Source organism: Cynara cardunculus (assembly GCF_001531365.2).
Source record: "Cynara cardunculus var. scolymus isolate 2C chromosome LG 10, CcrdV1, whole genome shotgun sequence".
NCBI lineage: Eukaryota > Viridiplantae > Streptophyta > Magnoliopsida > Asterales > Asteraceae > Cynara > Cynara cardunculus.
In genome coordinates this window covers 16,909,042-16,928,201 of record NC_037537.1, presented here as the reverse complement: position 1 = coordinate 16,928,201, position 19,160 = coordinate 16,909,042, and the positions used below count along the sequence as shown (strand labels likewise).

At 32.5% G+C, this 19,160-nt stretch overlaps 3 protein-coding genes across 3 annotated transcripts; 2 read left to right on the top strand and 1 right to left on the bottom strand.

Moving 5' to 3' along the window:
* The first annotated feature begins 824 nt into the window (after positions 1 to 824).
* LOC112520036 (sister chromatid cohesion 1 protein 3) lies at positions 825 to 5,307 on the top strand. Its single transcript, XM_025128341.1, has 13 exons — positions 825 to 948; positions 1,731 to 1,989; positions 2,079 to 2,125; positions 2,198 to 2,271; positions 2,367 to 2,434; positions 2,523 to 2,878; positions 3,134 to 3,257; positions 3,349 to 3,482; positions 3,598 to 4,034; positions 4,156 to 4,193; positions 4,423 to 4,467; positions 4,548 to 4,683; positions 5,209 to 5,307. Exons 1-13 carry the CDS (start codon positions 825 to 827, stop codon positions 5,305 to 5,307), a joined length of 1,941 nt encoding a protein of 646 aa, XP_024984109.1.
* Positions 5,308 to 5,947: 640 nt separating this feature from the next.
* Positions 5,948 to 7,860, top strand: LOC112518969 (thioredoxin-like protein Clot). The gene is made up of 2 exons (XM_025126794.1): positions 5,948 to 6,158; positions 7,418 to 7,860. The coding sequence occupies exons 1-2, from the start codon at positions 6,014 to 6,016 to the stop codon at positions 7,669 to 7,671; spliced, it is 399 nt and encodes a 132-aa protein (XP_024982562.1). The 5' UTR covers positions 5,948 to 6,013; the 3' UTR covers positions 7,672 to 7,860.
* A 381-nt stretch (positions 7,861 to 8,241) lies between these two features.
* LOC112518968 (O-fucosyltransferase 20) lies at positions 8,242 to 11,131 on the bottom strand. Its single transcript, XM_025126793.1, has 5 exons — positions 10,533 to 11,131; positions 10,075 to 10,243; positions 9,661 to 9,750; positions 9,284 to 9,567; positions 8,242 to 8,737 (listed from the first exon to the last, which is right to left on the bottom strand). Exons 1-5 carry the CDS (start codon positions 11,129 to 11,131, stop codon positions 8,242 to 8,244), a joined length of 1,638 nt encoding a protein of 545 aa, XP_024982561.1.
* Between the last annotated feature and the right edge of the window lie 8,029 nt (positions 11,132 to 19,160).

Sequence of the window (19,160 nt, the reverse complement as noted above, 5' to 3'; positions counted from 1 at the left end):
AGTCTTATCCAGGATAAACTATACATAAACCCAATTAAAAAAATATTTGTATAAAACATATTTTAAGTTTTTTAAGCTTTTAACTAGATTTCAAGTGTTCTTTTTATCCAAAATTTCAAGTTTTACAAGTTATTTTGGAAGATTTTCAAGCTTTTTGAATCGTTCAACACAAAATATCAAAAATCGTAATTATAAAAAACATGTATAATATTCTTTTGCAAATTTTTGTATTAAAAGATATTTAAATGTATTTGAATAACGCATAGGGAATTTAAAGTATATTTCAATAAAACATTATTAAAAAAATCATCAAACAAGATTTTTTATATGTTCAAAATTACTTGTTGAAAAAAACATGAGACCTATTCGAGCTTGATCTGAGATTGAAGCCATGACCGGTTCTAAAGACTAGCTATGATTAAAGGTTACAAGACCATGAGTTTTTGATCGGGACCGTGATCAGGTCCAAGACCGATTACACCGGAACCGGTTATGAAAAAAAAATCAATGACCGATTTAGACCCAATCTGTATCGGTTTTTGACCTTCTTTCTAATGGAATCCACCATTCCACCTTTAAAACTTGGGCGACTGTACCATTAGCCACACGGCCCATACAATCAAAGAATCCAGCCCAGAGCTACATACGAATTCTCAACCGGGTTTCCTCAAATGGCGCCAATTCAATTCCTTCCCGCCCCGCCTAATTTCCCCCAATTTTTTCAATTTTAATCCCACTTTCTCTACGCTCCCACTCGGCCACTCCTCAAGAAATCTTGACAAAAACCCACTTCTGAATCCCTCTTTGTCTCTGAAACTTGGAAAATGTTCTACTCGCACAATCTGCTTGCAAGAAAAGGTCCGCTGGGTACCGTTTGGTGCGCCGCCCATCTTCAAAGCAAACTCAAGAAATCCAACTATGTTACCGTCAATATCCCCTCCACTGTTGGTTCGTTCTTTGATTTCAACTGCTTCTTTGTTTAATCATTAACTTCTTTTGCTCATTTATGGCAGAAATTTACGTCATTTAGTGATTTCGATTTGGTTTTCATTCTGGGTCATTGCCGTTGCATTTCTTGTGTTCTTATTTCAATTGGGTGACATTATGTTAGTTCTGATTTTTAATTTTTCTATATCCGACTTAAATGGCATTGAATTCGTCACATTTTTTGTTACATTTTGTCAATCTCAATCTTTGATTTACTGTTATATCAATTATTTGGTTTTGTGGCGTTCTTTATATTCATTTTATCCTTTTGAAATATACATACATTGGGAAAAAGCAACTCCATTGGTTGCATCAAGATTTTCATGTTTAGATGTTGAAAGTTGCAACAGTTTCGTTCGAAGATTTCAAAGCTTAATTACACTTTTGCCCATTTGCCATGATCTGGTTAGGTCCCCTAAATTCCCTTGTTTTGTTAACAAGTCATCGAATACGATCAATTAATAGTGTGATTTCTTGGAAAACACTTCAAAAATCTGGTATTCGGTAGGGAATTCAAGAAATTTCCATTTAATCAACATATTGAAAAGCTATCCACTTGTTGGAAGTCAAAGAAACCCAATTTTTGATTATTGAATGTACCCTCTACTTGCTTTTGAGTATTTTATATGTTTCATTAGTTCTCTTGGTTGATCAAATTGACAAATTGTTTGTTCTTGCTTTCAATTTTGATGAGAATATCTTGGATACTTGTCTAATGAACAAACCTAACATATTTTTTGTAGAACAAATAATGAATCCACAAGTCCCGATTGCATTGAGAATGTCTGGTCATCTTCTGCTTGGTGTTGTTCGAATATATTCAAAGAAGCTCGAATATCTCCAGCATGACTATAATGTTCTACGTATAGATATAAGCAAGGCCTATACATATGCAGACATCAATCTTCCAGAAGATGCCAACCAAGCAAAATTTGAATCCATCACTTTGCCTGAAAATTTTGCGCTTGATGTATTGGATGTTGATGACTACGATCCGTTTGGGTATGAATTGTGCTTTCTTTCTTTCATAATCTCATTGATGTCATTTTGACTATTTAGATCATATATAATTGGTGGGTATTGATTCATAGGTCCCCAGACACCCATCTTAGACGCCATGAGGATATTTCACTAATGGGTAAGATGTTATGATCATAGGTTTGATATCTATTAATGAATGTCCGATCTCTAAAGTTTAGCATATCTTCAGATCAAAGTCCAGTCAGTTTATCAAAAAATGGAAATCGAACTCCTGCAGGATATATTATGATTTCGCTTGGTGAGGTAAGCGTGATAGTTGTATCTTGTTTTGGTTGATAATTGAGTCATTTAGCTGCTTTTCAAGAAAGTTTAATCTCTGATTTCGCTGTTTTTTGTAGGATGTTTCTAGAACTCCATCTGTTTCTCGGTATAATTCACGATCAAGCCCAATGCCCATGGAAGCAAGGTATGTTTCTGAAAGAAATTACTGTATTGGATGGTCTTATGACTATCAATCTTTTGGAAATAATGATTTAGTTATCTTTTTAATGCAGCTCTCATCCTCTTTCTCCACCAGAAACAACTGCTGTTGTTCAAGAACCTGATCCCAATAATCAAATGGGATCTGGTGACAGCTTCATTGATGATGATAATGTAACTCGGGAAGTTTTGCGTGATGCCATCCATGATGATTATTTGAATATGGCTTCTTTAATGCCTTCAGACAGGGAGGAACCAGACCTAGTCTTGGAGAAACAGTTGTCTTTAGAAATCAATAATGGTTCACCTGCGTTGGGTGAAATCTTGGTTTCTGGTGGACATTTGTCGCCAGTTATTAAGCAAATGACACCAATGGACTTAGCTCATTCAGGACCTGCCAACGATAACTCAGACCCACATATCTCATTTGGTTAGTGTCATTACACAAAATCAGCTTTATAAGACCCCAAAATTGTTTAAATGCCTTAATAGACTGGTTCATAGACTTGGGTTTATAAGACCAAACAATTAAGTCTTATGATATTTTTGGTGTCCTGTAAAGCTGATTTTGTTGTAGTGTGTGGTTTTTTATTGATATATATATATATATATATATATATATATATATATAAAATTACAGCTAGTGCTAGGATCATCTGAGTTATTGTGTTTTATATGGTATCAGGGCTAGCATCATCTCCGATGGCTGTCCAGCCATCTCCATCGGTTGAACCAGCTCCAGCAGCTGAGCAGCCAAGGGCAAAACGGAGAAAGATGCAATATGATAAAGCTACAGTCTTGACTAATGAGTATGGTTTTATTTTTTACATTTCATGTAATATAATATTATCCAGTTCTTTTGACTGCTGTTCTTGATGAGGTGGTTTACGTCTAATTTAGGTTCATGAAGAAATCTTTAGATGATCCCAGCAATTTGTTACGGAAAAGAAAAGGAGTCTGTTCTTCGTTGGGTGTTTGGAAGTTAAACAATACTCTGAAAAAGGAAAAAGTCCTTTTTGAACCCGTTATTACCGGTTAGTTGGTTTTTGTGGTATTGTTTTCTTCTGGTATACTGCTTGGTTCCAAAGAGTACAAAAGTTTTGGTGTTAACTTTTACCTGAATGCATATTTTGTTATGAACATGTGCAGGGTTGTGCCATAATCTTAGCCAAATGTTTGAGACTGGCTACATGTCTAAGAAACCTCGGCTAATTGAGACTGAGCAACCTCATTCCGATGATATGGAAGTTGAACATATTCGTGATTTTGTGGGTCCCAATGACAACGACACCATCCCAACATATTCTCCAGGCGACAGGACGGGCATACCTTCTCCAAAAAATGGAGCATTCTCTTCTCCACGTGAAATGGACGAATATACCCCTGCCACTGGCACTGACATGGGGTCGAAATCTTATCAGGTGCAGACGTCTGTAGGGACTGGTGTGGGATCCACACCAGACCCCACATCATCTAGCACCTATGTTTTTTCTGATATGGAAACACCTACACTATTCTCTCAAGGTCAGCAAGGTTTTGAGAACAGTGGCGGTTTATCTGATATTCCTGAAGTGGATGATTCCGGAGTATGTTTCTTGTACTCATTTTTATTTTATTTTTAAAGTATATATAATATTTATATACGGCAAATTATGTTATTATTTCTTGTGCTCGATATTCAAACTTACTATTGCATTGCTATTTTAGGAATTGACCTTTTTGGAAGACGATGAGGGTACGCCTATGCCAATGAGTAAGTCCGGTTTTTGGCACTTGTGTAGTTATATTTTGATTTTTATTGTTACTTTTGTCCAAAAAAGGGTCTAAAGTTGACTTTTCAGGGTTAAATCGAGTTTTTTTGACTTGAAAAGCAACAGGAAATCATTTTTTTAGTATTAAGCACAAAATATAATGTCTGACCCACAAGTATACAGGATCAAGGGGTACCCCTGAAGCGGATTACTCATCAGGAAGGCAAAGGACACCACCAGAAATTGGCTCATTGTTAGCAAGGACTAGGTAGTGTTTTTGAATCTATGTGATTTTTATTTGGTTTTGTGGTGCGTGTATTTGATGTGCATTTGATGATGGCCGTGCAGGGCCGTGGCACAATATATAAAAGAGAAGTCATCGGCTACCCCTTCTACACCTGAACGTGAAGGAGCTGTTAGTTTGAACAGCATCCTAGAAGGAAAAAGAAGAAAAGTATGCGCTCGGATGTTCATGGAGACACTGGTAAGTTCTTGCTTGAATTATGCTCCCTTTGGGAGTAAGTTTATAAGATTCATAAGTGTTTGGTATGCGAGATAGGACATGACAATTCAAAAACTTGTTCCACTTTTGGTGCAATGTTAAACTGGGCTGGGCATGACTTCACTAGGAGAAATGCGTTTTTTTTGTCCTATCAAAATAGGTGAAACAAAAACGATGAAGATAACACAAGCTTGTTAAATTACTAAACTACCCATATCATATTAAAACCTAAAACTTTATTGAAATCTCTCGCCTCCCTGCCTCATTTTCTCCACCCACCTCAAATCACTAATTTACCCATGTCCCACCAGAATAGGTGAAACAAAAATAATGGAGATAGCATTAGAATGGTAAATTATTAAACTACCCATCTCAAATTTAAACCGTTCATGTCCATTCTAGACCCATTCAGTTTAGTACAGTGGTGTCTGTGTACCAAAAGCACCATAAAAGTTGGATCTTTTAGTTTCAAGATTTTAAAGAAATTTAACCCATGTATGGTTTTAGATCTTGAAGAGCTGTGATCTTATTGATGTAAAGCAAGATGAAGCATATGGCGATATAACTCTGAAGGTGACTTCTAAGCTTTTGAAGCAGCAGTTTTGAATGAAGAAGGGTGTCAACAGTTTTGCAGTTGGTGTTCATCATCATCATCATCATCATCATCATCTTTGTAAATGGTTTGGATCTCTGATTACTGGAGGAAGAAGTGCTATGAGTTATTGTATCCAATCTGCTGCTCTTCTTTCTCATTTTGATTTCTTCTTTTTGAATTTCTAGAAGTGATTTAATTGTTTCTTTTTTCTTACTTAGAATATCTAGGTTCACATGTAAGTAGATGTTGATATATAAACTGATCTTTAGCTTGTGTACATCTGACCTCTCTTCCCCCCTTGGACCGTTGTTGGTACAAACCGGTTATGACCGAACTGTTAACCGCTTGTAATTGGTCTTGGTCAATAAGTGCAAATGTGCAAGTGAAAGGGAAGATCTGTTTTAATTGGTTCATTTTTGTGAAGTTTTAGCATTGTTGATTCAAATGTTTTCCTGTAAAGAAATTGGTCATAATCAATCAAATGGTTTTAAAGAAATTGTAACTTGTTGGCACTTGAAATCATACTGGAGTTTCAACAAAAGTAGGTGCAGTGAAGCATATTTATGAAACTTCAGGGGGTGAGATTGTACATCTCATAAACTATAAGGAGAGCATCTGGCTATCTTTCATCTTACCATCCCCATGTATATATATATTCTGGAAAAGCAAAGGGAACAATGATATCACAATTTTCTGAAGGAATTCACGTAAACAAAGATGCCTTTGAAAATGGTGGACGCGACCTTGTCGACCTTCAACACAGTTTTCGAGAAATTCAAATCTGAAGCACCAAACAACAAAAGCAATCTCATCCTGTTCTTGGCGGATATTGAACCTTCCACTAATCTCAGTTGGTGCCCTGGTAAATTTATTCGAATTTGTTTGTTAAGATTTGTAATCTTATCGTTCTTGAACTGCGTCTCATTGGTTGTGCAATTGTTAATCGATCTTGCTTCCTTGATCTGGGGGTTTCTCTTTTGCTCTTCGATTACTGATTGCGAACCTACAGTAGTAGTGTAATTCGAACTTGATATGGGTTTTATAATTGATCTGACATCTAGGGTTATTGTTTCACTTGATTGTTGTGAAGTTAATTATAGTTGTAAGTTATCACCCTAAAAGACTGGACAAGTTCATAGTGATTTTGAAATTTTGTCTGTTTGACTTCAAAAGTCAAAATTACTTTATGATTTTTCTACTGTTTTTGGGGAGTAAAGAATGTGAAGTTTTGCTGAAAATTGAAGGGCCGGTAGACTGCTTTTACCCTCATTTTATCCCATTTTACAGCTTTGTTCTTCCATTTTCTGTGAAAATTTGAGGTCTATTGAAATGGTTGAAGAGTAGACTATTGTACATTATATGCTGATTCAACTTTATGATGAATCAACCATGGTAAATGTGTTGCAAATTGCAGTCTCTCTGCCCCAAGACCAAATTGATATGTTAATTGATTATTAATTGTTTAAGTATCAAGGATGGGTGAGTTTGGTACGACATTTGGACCTGACTCGACAAGAATGAGTGGCACAAAAATGCATTTTTTATCCCACTAAAATCGATGGAACAAAAATTGGGGAAATAACAAGATTGGTAAATTACTAAATTATCCATGTCAAATTAAAACCTTATAGGATTCTTTTACCTGCCTACCTCATTCTTGCTTGTCCAGTCGTATCCAGTCCTTATGTTCGTACCAAATGCACGGAATACATACAACACAGCCTTTGCCGTCTGTATTCACAAAAGAAAACTTGAATTATTGCAATGCACCTGAAAAGGTTAAACAAGCATCCTCTGTGAAATGGTTGTATATTCCTTTTTGCTTGGATAAACGGGTTTAAAGATTTAGTGTTTACGTGGTTCAACAATCTGCTACATCCATGGTCGTTGGGATTTTCTTGTCTCCTTTACAAAAAAGGAAATCGTCTCTCTTTGCAATTAGAGTCGCAACATAAGAGGATAATGATGATTTTATATCTTGTAAATAGAGACGAGCAAAAACCAGTTATGACCGGTCTTGATCAAAAAGTGCCACCACGTAACGAGTTATGGCATAACCAGTCCCAGTTCCCAGCCCAAAATAATTGCAATTTCATTGCCTTCATCTTCATTTTTTCACAGATTGTGTTCGAGCTGAACCAGTTATATACAAAAAACTCGAATCATCTCCTGATGACGTGGCCCTCCTGAGGGCTTATGTTGGTGACCGACCCACATGGAGGAACGCGCATCACCCATGGAGGATGGACACAAAGTTCAATCTGAAAGGAGTACCAACTCTAATCTTGTGGGAGAACGGTGAAGTTAAAGGTCGGCTTGAAGACCACGAAGCACACATCGAACGCAAGATTGATGACCTTATTGCTATCAAATGAACATCTTCTCAAGTGTTTTGAGGTTCTTGGCACCAAATAAGGTTCTTGGCACCAAATAAGGTTCTAGTTACTAAATGCTGAAAACTATGTTTAGACTCAAAATGGGAACAAGATTTATGAGCTTAAATTGTGTGTTTTTGATATGAATAAACCTCCTTCCATGGTGAAATCCAGCATAATTTGTGCTCACATGGTTGTGTGTTGTATTCTTAGCCTTCTTGTTTGCTCATCTTATTGGGTATTTTTGTCGGGAGAAGTAAGGCCACATGCAAGCTTGTGAAAACAACTCCACGGCCACCCAGAACTGAAATCGATAGAACAAAGCTTTGTTGATCGTATAAACCATGTAATCAATGTGTATATCTGTAACTTTTTATGTACATCTTACTCATCTAGGATACAACACCCGTGTAGCGAAAAATAATGAATTAATCGAATAAGAACCTCAAGATCCAAGAACCAAAAACAGGATATGCCGTATGTATAGAAATACAAGGCCAGAAGACATCATCACCTTCAAGATGTCATCTTAGTTCCAATTTGGTCAACTTCTGGTTGTGGACCCAAACCTCATAATGATTGTTGAACCATTGAATTGTTCCGCATACATTCGGGTATCGGATACTTTGTAACATCACGTCCTGCTTTGCTAGTTCTGATTGCCGGCTGCCCCATGGAATCACGGTGCAGATCAAAGATAATCCTGTTGAATTCCGCTTCAGGAAGTGACGGGTTCAAGAAATACGACAACATTTGTCTCTTGTTGGGGGTAATCGTCTTTTTATGCCCTGCATACGCTCTGTGTCCTTGGATAGCATGGCCCATGTTTCCGCCATGAGAGGGCATGAAGACGTCACTGTTTTCAGAAACAATGTAGTCAAGAGCAGCCATGATGGAAGCTTTGTTAGCGAATGGCTCTAGCTCTCCGGGTAAGGCGAGATCTTCTTTGTTGTAGAAATGTGGGTATTCTTTCGTTAATGGTACCAATGCTTCTTTGCCGCCTAATGGATTTCCTCCCGCCCAAAAGATCCGTGCGTTCTTGGGAGCTCGTAGAGCTTTCAAGAGCCTAAAAGATAAAATCAAAGTATCCATCAATTAGCGTTCCAATAAGACGATCCATATCAACTACATACGGATCATCAAACCTATACATATATATATATATACATATGCAAGAACCTTATTTCTCTCTGGAATATTTTAGAGAGAGATTCAATGAGTGTTTCACTTAACCTAGTATGGCATCAAAACATGGTCTACCACATCTTGGGACTCAACAAGCTTTTTACACCTGTGTTTGAGAGGGCGTGTTTTAGTCCCACATCGGCGACGGCTAGATACAGACCATCATGTATATATGTGAACGACATCTAGAGAGAGAAGGGATCTTTTAGAGAGAGATTAAAAAGGGTTCCATATAACCTAATATGGTATGAAGACAGGGTATACCGCATCTAGGGACTAAACACACTCTTTTGCCTTCGTTTGAGGGGGCATGCTATAGTCCCACATCTAGACTAGACATACACCACGTACATGCACACATCTAATACCGAATCTATGACATAAACAAACCTTGGAAAGAAGGTTAATTGATAGTAAAGGAGCTTACCGTGTAACCTCCACGGCATTTAAAGGACAGAGACCAGCGAGCTTTCGGTCGTGGGAAGTCATGTTGGATCTTGAAGTTAGGAGCTCAGGGCGAAGCTTTCTTTCATTGCGGATTATCTCATCATACTTTGAGCTCAACCCCGGCAGACATCCTGTTCTCACCCAAACATCCTTCTCCATTCTAAGATGAAGAGCAAGATAAGGCCCTTTGCTTCTCATCCTCTCCGTAAGCTTATTTCCCAGTTCAAAGATTGGTGATGCAAACCTCAATGCATGAAACGCAACCTACAAAAGTTCAAACACTAGTTAATTTACATCCGTTCGTCCTGATGAACAAATTCACATGAATTATAGAAAAAATACGAGCTTCCATCGTACCTTGCATCGAAGCTTTTGGAGGTCAGAAGGAAGATCTTTAGAAAGCCTTGAATCTAGACCTCGAAGAAGTAGAACCCCTTCTCGCCTCATCTGCAAAAAAAACAAACAGAACATACCACAAATTAAAAATAATTCGCTATCGTTGATCGCCAAGCAAATTGAAAATCGTTCATAAACGGCTAAAATTCAACAAAAGTTGATGCTTTTTTGTTCAATTCAAACATACATTGGATTCTTCTATGTTAACTGAATTATCCCCTGTTTAATTGGAATCTTGACCAAGTAAACAATACAAACAAACCCATTGATGGAATTCATAGTTATTTTCGGATGATTATTGGCATCATCAAAGATTCAAAGTTGCATAGCGTTTTCATAATGAAACATGATTGGAATGGCGAAGATTTTGCGTACCCTTTTGAGGTATCGAGAGCGAATCCATTGAGGAGAAACATGAAGTGGGGTGTGTTTTTCCTCTACTGGCCTCGACATCAAATGGTTCGATGGCAACGATGAAATTATTCTAACATCATCTGCTAGAGTTCTCTTGAAGTGTTCAACATCAAATATATCAGAGAATTCACTGCATCCACAAATTAGGAATCCAATTAATACACATATCAGAAAAAAGAAGTCTCATATGAATCTAATATCAAAAACATTGAATCGATACAGATTGAAAGAATATGATAAACTTGGGATTCAACACAGTAATCTTGAGAGGCCCTGATTCAAACATGTTCCCAGGTCTGATTGAGGAGTTTTATCAAACAGGTAGACTTTAACGATCTTGTTATTGATGCAAAGAGGTATCTAAGATGGAAAATATGAACTGGAAATCATGATTGAAAATGGAATATTGAAAACAATACCTTTCATCTCCCCAAATAACGTTGACTTGTAAGATTGGTACGACAAGTGTAGCACCAAGGATCCTGGCAATCACAACAGCATCAACAATCTGATTCCTTTGCTGATTCATACCACCGGAAACGACCACCACCAAATATTTCGTGCGGTCTTTCAAAATCTCAACACTTGTTTTCTTATACTCAGCACTGAAATCCAAACAAGGCTTATACCCAAGCCCATCCGGCTGTTCCCAGAAATCACTCTTTTCCTCAACTTTTTCTTCAAGTTTGACCACCGAACTTAAAAACCCATCGGAGATTAAGCTCGAATCGTCCCTTTTTTCAATATTCCCACATGGATAGGGCGAAAAAGGATCAAAATTATACCACATCTTCAACATACCAAAAAACCCACATAAAAAAAGCAACAAAAACCAAATCCTGGGGTTCTTAAGGATCCTTGCTCTTGAAAATACAATAGTCCTGGAAGCAGCAGCTGCCTTCTTGGGAGAAACAACCAGAGACTGAAGAGAAGTAGACGATAGAGAGTTTATGATCTCCGAAGGTACAGAGATGTAACAGTGCTGCTTCTTGTTATTTACACTCTTTGAAATAGCCATTGAAAAATCAAGAAAACAAGCTTGAATCAAGAAAGAATACCACTCTGATTGGTCTTATATTTAGGAATCGAGGATTTCCTGGAAAGTTTTAGAGAGAGAAAGTGGACGGCGGGAAGAGGAAGACAAAAGAATCCGCGTTTGGTCGGAGGAGTAGAAAGGAAGAATGGTAGAAATGTGTGTCGTTGATTATATATATATACACACACACATATATATATATATATATATATATATAAAGAGAGAGAGAGAGAGAGAGAGGGGAATGTATTATATGTATAGGCGTAAAGGGTTTGGTGGGCCCGAGTTTATTTTTGTTTATTTCAGTTTTATTTTGAAAATTAAATCCACTATGTGCATTGAATTTACTTTCAAAATAAAATATATTTTATTAATTTCGAAAATCATATATTCTCTTTTAAAATATTATTGCTGTCAATTAAATAATATCGTAATTTATATTTTTCTAGATTTATGAATATTTAATTCACCTAAAAATATTATCAGTTAAATACTTATATAAATGATTAATAAGAGACAGGGTGAAAAAAATAATATGACAAAGAAAAAGGTTATTTATTTGAATTATTATTAATAGATAATTTAATTACTTACAACAAATATGATTGTAAGGTGGTGTTTGAGATTGCTTATTTTAGGTGTTTTTTAACTTATTTTAGTATGACACCGGTGATAAACTAAATACTAGTGTTTAGATGAAAAAAAATAAAACTGCTTATATTGATGTCAAACCGATAATAAGCAGTTTTTTTATAAGTTAATCCTTCATGACTTAAAAAAACTGCTTATTACCAATTTATCATTTTAACCTTGTTTGTTAATTATTAATCTTATTGATATAAATTTTTATCAAATATATTATTATAAATGATGAAAAATAAATTTTTACATGTTAAAAAATCAAATAAGTTAATAAGCAATCCCAAACACTTCCATAAGTCAATAATATGAAAGATTGTCATTTTTGATCATTTTACATATATAAATAAAATTTGTCAAACACTAAAAAATAACTTATCAACTTATTACTTTTTGGTACCGCTATAAGTTAATCCAAACACTTTTTACAAAATTCCGGTTTTATACCACATAAATTAATAAACACTTTTACAAAAAAAAAACATAAGTTGTTTTAAATAAGCAATCCCAAACACCCCCTAAGAATATTAATATAATATATTTTTGATAATTTTTTCGAATACATAATTAAAAAGTAGAAAATATTTTTCATATTTTTTCTTTAATATCTTGAAAGTAGATAAACCAGTTATTGATATAATACTAAAAGCGTACGTGTGTGATACGCCAGAATATAAGATATAACTGTAAACTGTTTATTTAAAAAGAATTATATTTTCTTGAAATGGATCGGTTGAGATGGTTTTTCTAAAAGATTCAGATATATTGTTGACTGGTTTTATCTTAAAGATTTCTAAAATATCGTTATTTACCTTTAAAGAAAACAAAATAAAATATTTTAGAATTTGAAAGATATTATATGCATTATAAAATTCGTTTTTGTATTAATAAGAGAATTGAATATGAACACGACACATGAAAAGTTTTATTAGAGCATTTCTAACAGTTTATATCCAATATCTCCAAAATTAATTTAATTTCAACAGATTTAATATTTTAAAATATTTAATATTTAATTATATTATAAAAATATTTAATAAAAAAATTATGGTTAGTATAAGCATACAACTCGAATGATAATGGAAGAATGGTGAAAAGAAGTTTCCTACTAAGCATGAGTTTTGTATTAGAAATTAATTAAAAAAGATTTTGAAATTATTTAATGGAGATTGAATAATAATTAAAAAAGGTAATTTAGAAGGATTTTTGTATTAAATACTCTTATTATTTACCTTATTGGTATATAATAAAAAAAACCATTAATAACTTGTACACAATATTTTATGAGTTGTATCCTCTAAAAAACCAATTTAATAAAAAGCTTTTAAGTGCTTTATAATATAACTAAAATGGTATTTGTACAATATAACGAGATACATCTTAATTTTAATGTTTTATTTTTTTGTCTCAATTGATGTTATAATATAGTTTTAGGTGGTTTTGAGAAAACGCTAATATTTTTATTTTTAAATAAAATCTAAATATGAAGATTTATCATAAAAAATTAAAAAAAAAAATTGATATTAGTATCAAACTAACTATTTAAAATTTCTTAATTTTTTGTGTTAATTCATTTCTTTTGGTTTAATAATATTTTTTTTATAACGATAATAATTAAGTATTTTGTTAGAACTCAATGACTATCTTAATTATATTTTAGATTTTTTATATTTAAAATGAAATGATTGTCATTTATTTGATTATGTTTATCTGCAGTTAGTTACACGAATTCAAACATGAAGCTTTAATAAGTTGTACTTACACACAATTTACTTGTAATCTTGAATTTTAAGTAATATGAATAAATAAATAGTACTTCTTGCATAAAAAATGCTTTATAATATAGTATAGATATTTTTAACACTCTAAATTTTGTTTATTACCTAACAAATAGCCATATATCGGTAATTGACAGGTTTGCAATTTGTACAGTGGTCAAAACGTAAGAAAAAAATGAAATTTCTGTATCAGGTCCATAATTATATAGAACAATTATGTAAATTTGAAAAATACATCCGTAATCACAGACATATTTTTACTAACCTATTAACTAATTTACGTATTTGATCCCTATAGTTGTTAACGGCACATAAAACTTAATTGAATAATATAAACCAATATCGCACTAAGTATTTCTCTCACTAAGATCACTGTTCTCGTAACCTCCGCTTGTTGGGAGGCTAATTATCTCATTAAGAATTCGCAAGTTCAACAACTTCAAACGAAGATTACCATTGATATTTATATGTGTCGCGTTTAATGCTTTTTACTAGTTCTGTACACGTGTCGCCTTTTGATTCGGCAATATACGCATGCATGTCTAATTGAGTCAGATCGTCCATACATGACGGAATGAACAATGTTCCTTTTTGACGCTAAGTATAGTAACGTAAGTAAGACAAAATTACTTTATTGATATGTCAGGTACAACCATACACGTGGCCATGAACAGTTTGCGAGAGTAGGTATAAATTTCTTCAACAAACTTCTATCTTTAGTATGAGGAGTATCGGTAAAACTCCTTGGTGTTATTTTATATATGGACACTGGTCTTCATATACTGGCGATCGCTAAACCGCTTTTACCTTCTTTAACAATATTTTAGCATCTTGTATTTGACTCGCTAAACACAAGGTGTTTACGTTGTTTTACGACGACCTATCTATTGAATACATATTCAAATACAATCAGTAGCAGGAGACTCTGACATGTAACTTAGTTGATAAAAGATAAAGTGACTTTAACCGGAAAAACAGTAAAAAAGTATTCAAACAAATTTCTACTTTTATGAGTAAATAGATGTATTAAAATCATATCTTGATATTATTGTAATATTGTAGATTTGTAAACAAATCAGTGGTGGTTTTCAAATTTCGTTTCTAACATATTCTCTAAATCTTTAAAAAGAAATTATATTCATCTCCAACAGATTCTCCATTTTGGAGAATTGAACATTAATTATAATATTAAATATTTCATTGATCTGTTAAAATATTAGTTCTCTCTCTAAAAACTTATTTTCAAAATTTCTTATTGTTGGTCTCATTTGGTAATCGTTTTTGGGGTGTTCTTCATATTTGGAGAAAAAACCATTCTCTCTCTTACTTTCTAAATTTTGAAGAAACTGTTGAAACAAAATATTGGTTCAAAATCCTCATTTTCTTCATTTTGGAAAAGTTGTTGGAGATGCTCACATATTTTGAGTGATTAAATGATTAAATTACTTTTTAGATAAATAAATGTTTAAATTTTCTGAAATTAAACAAGAGAAAAATACTCAGGGTCGATTTGGTTTGAATGATTGTTTTTGAGAGATTTGGATTTAATGAGGGGATTTAGATTTGGAGAAATTTGGGTTGGAATGAATTTGAAATCACTGTTGTGTTTGGTTTGTAGGATTTGAGATGGAATAGGATTTCATTATTTATAAATAATTTATAGAAAAAATTACAAATAATTATAAAAATATTTGAATTACATTTATTAATAGATTATTGCAAATCAAATGTTTTTAAAAAGATTTAAAACCTTATTACATACGATCCTACGAAATCATGTGAAATCCTGAGCACTCCCTAAGAATTTCAAAATCCTATATTTGAGGATTTCGATTAAATCAATGATTTCAATTCCGGACAATCCAACAGACCAAACATGAGATTGAAATGAATTTGAAATGCAAATCCCTCCTGGGACCTTAAATTTACTAAAACTGAGAAAAACCCAACTAACTTTCATAATTTAAATGATTAGGTTCCTGAACATTTTTATTGAACGGATAAATCCTTACACTTGTAAAATGAAAGAAAATTATCGTTTCTTTTTTCATGTATAAATAAATCAATAGAAAAGTACAACAAATTGATAAAACGAAAGAAATACACCATTTTTATTAACTCTTGTTTATTTTTCATATTTAAATGAAAGCTGTTTGTTATGATCCTGTAATTGTCATTTTAATATATCTCTTATAGATTCACCAAAATGAAGAATTATCGTCATCTCCAATAGATTCTATATTTTGAAGATTACACATTTAATTATATTATTAAAATATTCAATACGACTCATAAAATATTATTTCTCTCTTAAACATTTACGTTCAAGTAATCTGATGGGTTGAATGAATAAAAGAACATTTTTCTCTATACGTAATCAATTTGGAGAATATCATCCTCTTTCTCATACTTTCTTTATTTTGGAGAAGGTTTACTGAATATGTTGGAGTAAAAATCTAAAGTCTTCATTTTTGGAGAATTTGTTGAAGATGCTCTTGGATTCATTTATGATTCCCATGTGAATCTATAAGACAAATAATGTATGATGGAAATGGTATTTAATTATTTTTATTGAATTATTCTACTTTGTTACTGATTCATATATATTGGTTGAGAAATGATATATTGCTGTTTTAAAAGTATAAGGATTTATTCGTCCAAAAAAAAAAAATGTTTAGGGATCTAGTCGCTCAAAATGTGAAAGTTCCTTGGCTTTTTTTTGTTTATGTTTTAGTAAGTTGAATGATTTATTTGTTCGATTTCAGAAAGTTCAAACATTTATTTATCTGGAAAAATAATTTATACGATTTAATCGCTCAAAACGTTTTAAATTGTTAGGTATTTTTTAGACTTTTTCCTTTAGTAGGAATTAAATTTATACTAGTTGTGTATCCGTGTAATGCTGCAAGATGTACAAGTTTTAATAAGATGTTGGAATCTATGCACGCAGTTCATATTTGAGCTAATAGAATGAATTACATAAGTTTATCATCGATGTTTATACGCACAAAAATTACTCCCTTTGGCCCCATGAAAGTACAACATTTCGTGTTTACTAATTTAAATGGTTGACAACCAACTAAATTCCTATAATTATCACACGTGCATGACGTTAAACCTTGATTTGTTGGTTTGAAAACAAATCCATTGCTTCAAACATTATATACTTTTGATTGTTGAACTTTTACGATTGGTTTTGATACACATTTGAAATTCTTAATCCATTTTCGTATTTCGGTCCTAAGTAGTCTGAGCACCGATTTTCCTGTCTTAGAAATTGAAACCGAATGGTTACCTCATTAGTACACACCTAAAAGAAGAAAGAGTAAACTATATTTTCGTCCCTATGGTTTATTAAAAATTACAATTTTCGTCCTTGTGGTTTAGATATTGTGTTTTCATCACTATATTATGTAAACTATTGATATTTTCATTTTTATGATTTATAATTCATTGTTTTTTTGGTTTACAATTCTTTACTTTTTGATCACTTGAACTTAAAAAGATAAAAATTAATTAAAGAACGAAAATAACAATAAATTACAAATCATAAAAATGAAAACCGCGAGTTCTAAACTACAAGCACGAAAATTCAGAATTTTTAACAAACCATGGGGACAGAAACTGTAATTTACTCAAAAAAGAAACTTACTTTTTAACATGAAAACGAGTATGTGTAACAAAACCACTTTTAAATCACTTATTTGAAATGTCATGACGATGGATTAGCATTGTACGGGCATCAACTTTTGAAAAAAACATGAAGGGTACAAGTGTCAGGTGACAGAACCTGAAGGGTCAAAAAGTAAAAAGTAAAAAGTAATTTTTTTCTCTTCTGACGTATCTGAGAAAGCTACGTGTCGTGTAGCGGACAGTTCCAGCTAAGCAATGTACTTTATTATTAAATCACTATTTAAATTACATTTTCTTCATAAACTTACCTACCACAGTTTTAGGTTAAATATTGGAAGGGTGAAAAAAAATAATACATAAATTCGTACAATTTTTTGCATTAACTTATGAATTATATTAATTTTTTTTAAATACCACTATTAACTATAAATTTAAAAATGTAACGACTATATTCACACTATTTACTTCTTCGTCAACATGTCTAAAAAATACAAATTAAATCCACCTAATTTCATATTTTCCGTAATAAAGTGATAATGTGTAATATGTTGATTAATGAATACGATAAGTATATTGTAAGATCCCAAATCGGTAGATGAGGGGAACTCAAGTTGCCTTATAGGGGACTGAGTACGTTCTTTATCAGATGCGTTTTATAATCGTGAGTGATGTAGACAAAGCAAAAATATCTGATACAATTACTGAAATGTTCCAGATATGGAATTTGGGAAAATTTGATTTGTATTTCTCTCTAATACCATTTTCTTAGATGGGGGTTTTCTAAATGAAACCTCATTTATTGCTAAATAAATTTGTGTTAATCTCATTTTTTTTTAATTTAACATGTATATTCTACCCGATATGCGAACCGACTAATCCTAGATGACCACCTGCTTTGGAGGTAGTTCGGAGTTAAACTTGATTATTTCATATCGAGCAAAACAATATTTATTAAAAGTGAACTTTTGTGAAACTTATATTTTCAAAAATATTATTAAAAGTTAATCTTTATTATTACAACTTATTCCATGATTAATGTAGTGAAAAAAGTAGGTACAATTAAAATAGCGTGACGTACAACTTCCAACTCCAAGAGAAGAAGATTGACTAAAAGTCAAAGTTTCGTAATTTTGGTTATAAAGAAAACATGTGAAATGGTGTACCATGCCATTGCCCACTAGTCTACTAGGACAGCCTGGCTTCTGTTGTACATGTTATGTTTTAATAATATAACCCACTAATTTTCTTTTATTAATTAATAATATAATATTTCTATTAACATTTTAATTAAATATAGTATTTTTTTTAATTATAAAATTAGGAAAACAAATCCGAATTATTGACAAGTTAATAAAAAACTGAATATTTGATAAAATATTATTTTCTACATTTAATTTAAAATAACTAAAAATAAAGATGATACTTTCACCATACTCGACGCGGGATGGTCCTATGAGATGCCAGCTGGTGATAGCTATTGGTCATGCTGGCTCTTTAATCCTATGTGGAGATAGTGACGTTCCAACATCGAATTGCCACGTTGGCACCAACCAATAAGAAAATCACTTCGTACGAGGTTATGGATGTGCTTTCGTATACTTGCCATAAAACTATTTAAAAAATTAAATTTACCAATCAAAATACGTCATTATTTTCTATATTTATCTCATTATAATAATAATATTTTACATTAAAATGATTATTTGTTGATTAAAAACCAGAATTTCAGAATGGATATTGAAACTTTAAAATTTTTTAAAATTCAATAGATTCTTCATTTTAGTGATTACAATATTTATTATATTATTAAAATATAACGAGATATAATTTAATTTTAATATTTTGTTTTATTATTTATCTATATCGATACAATACGATTTTTAGTGGTTTTGAAAAAAAGATAATATTTTTATTTTTGAACAAAATATAAATTTAAATATATCATAAAGATTTGAAAAAAA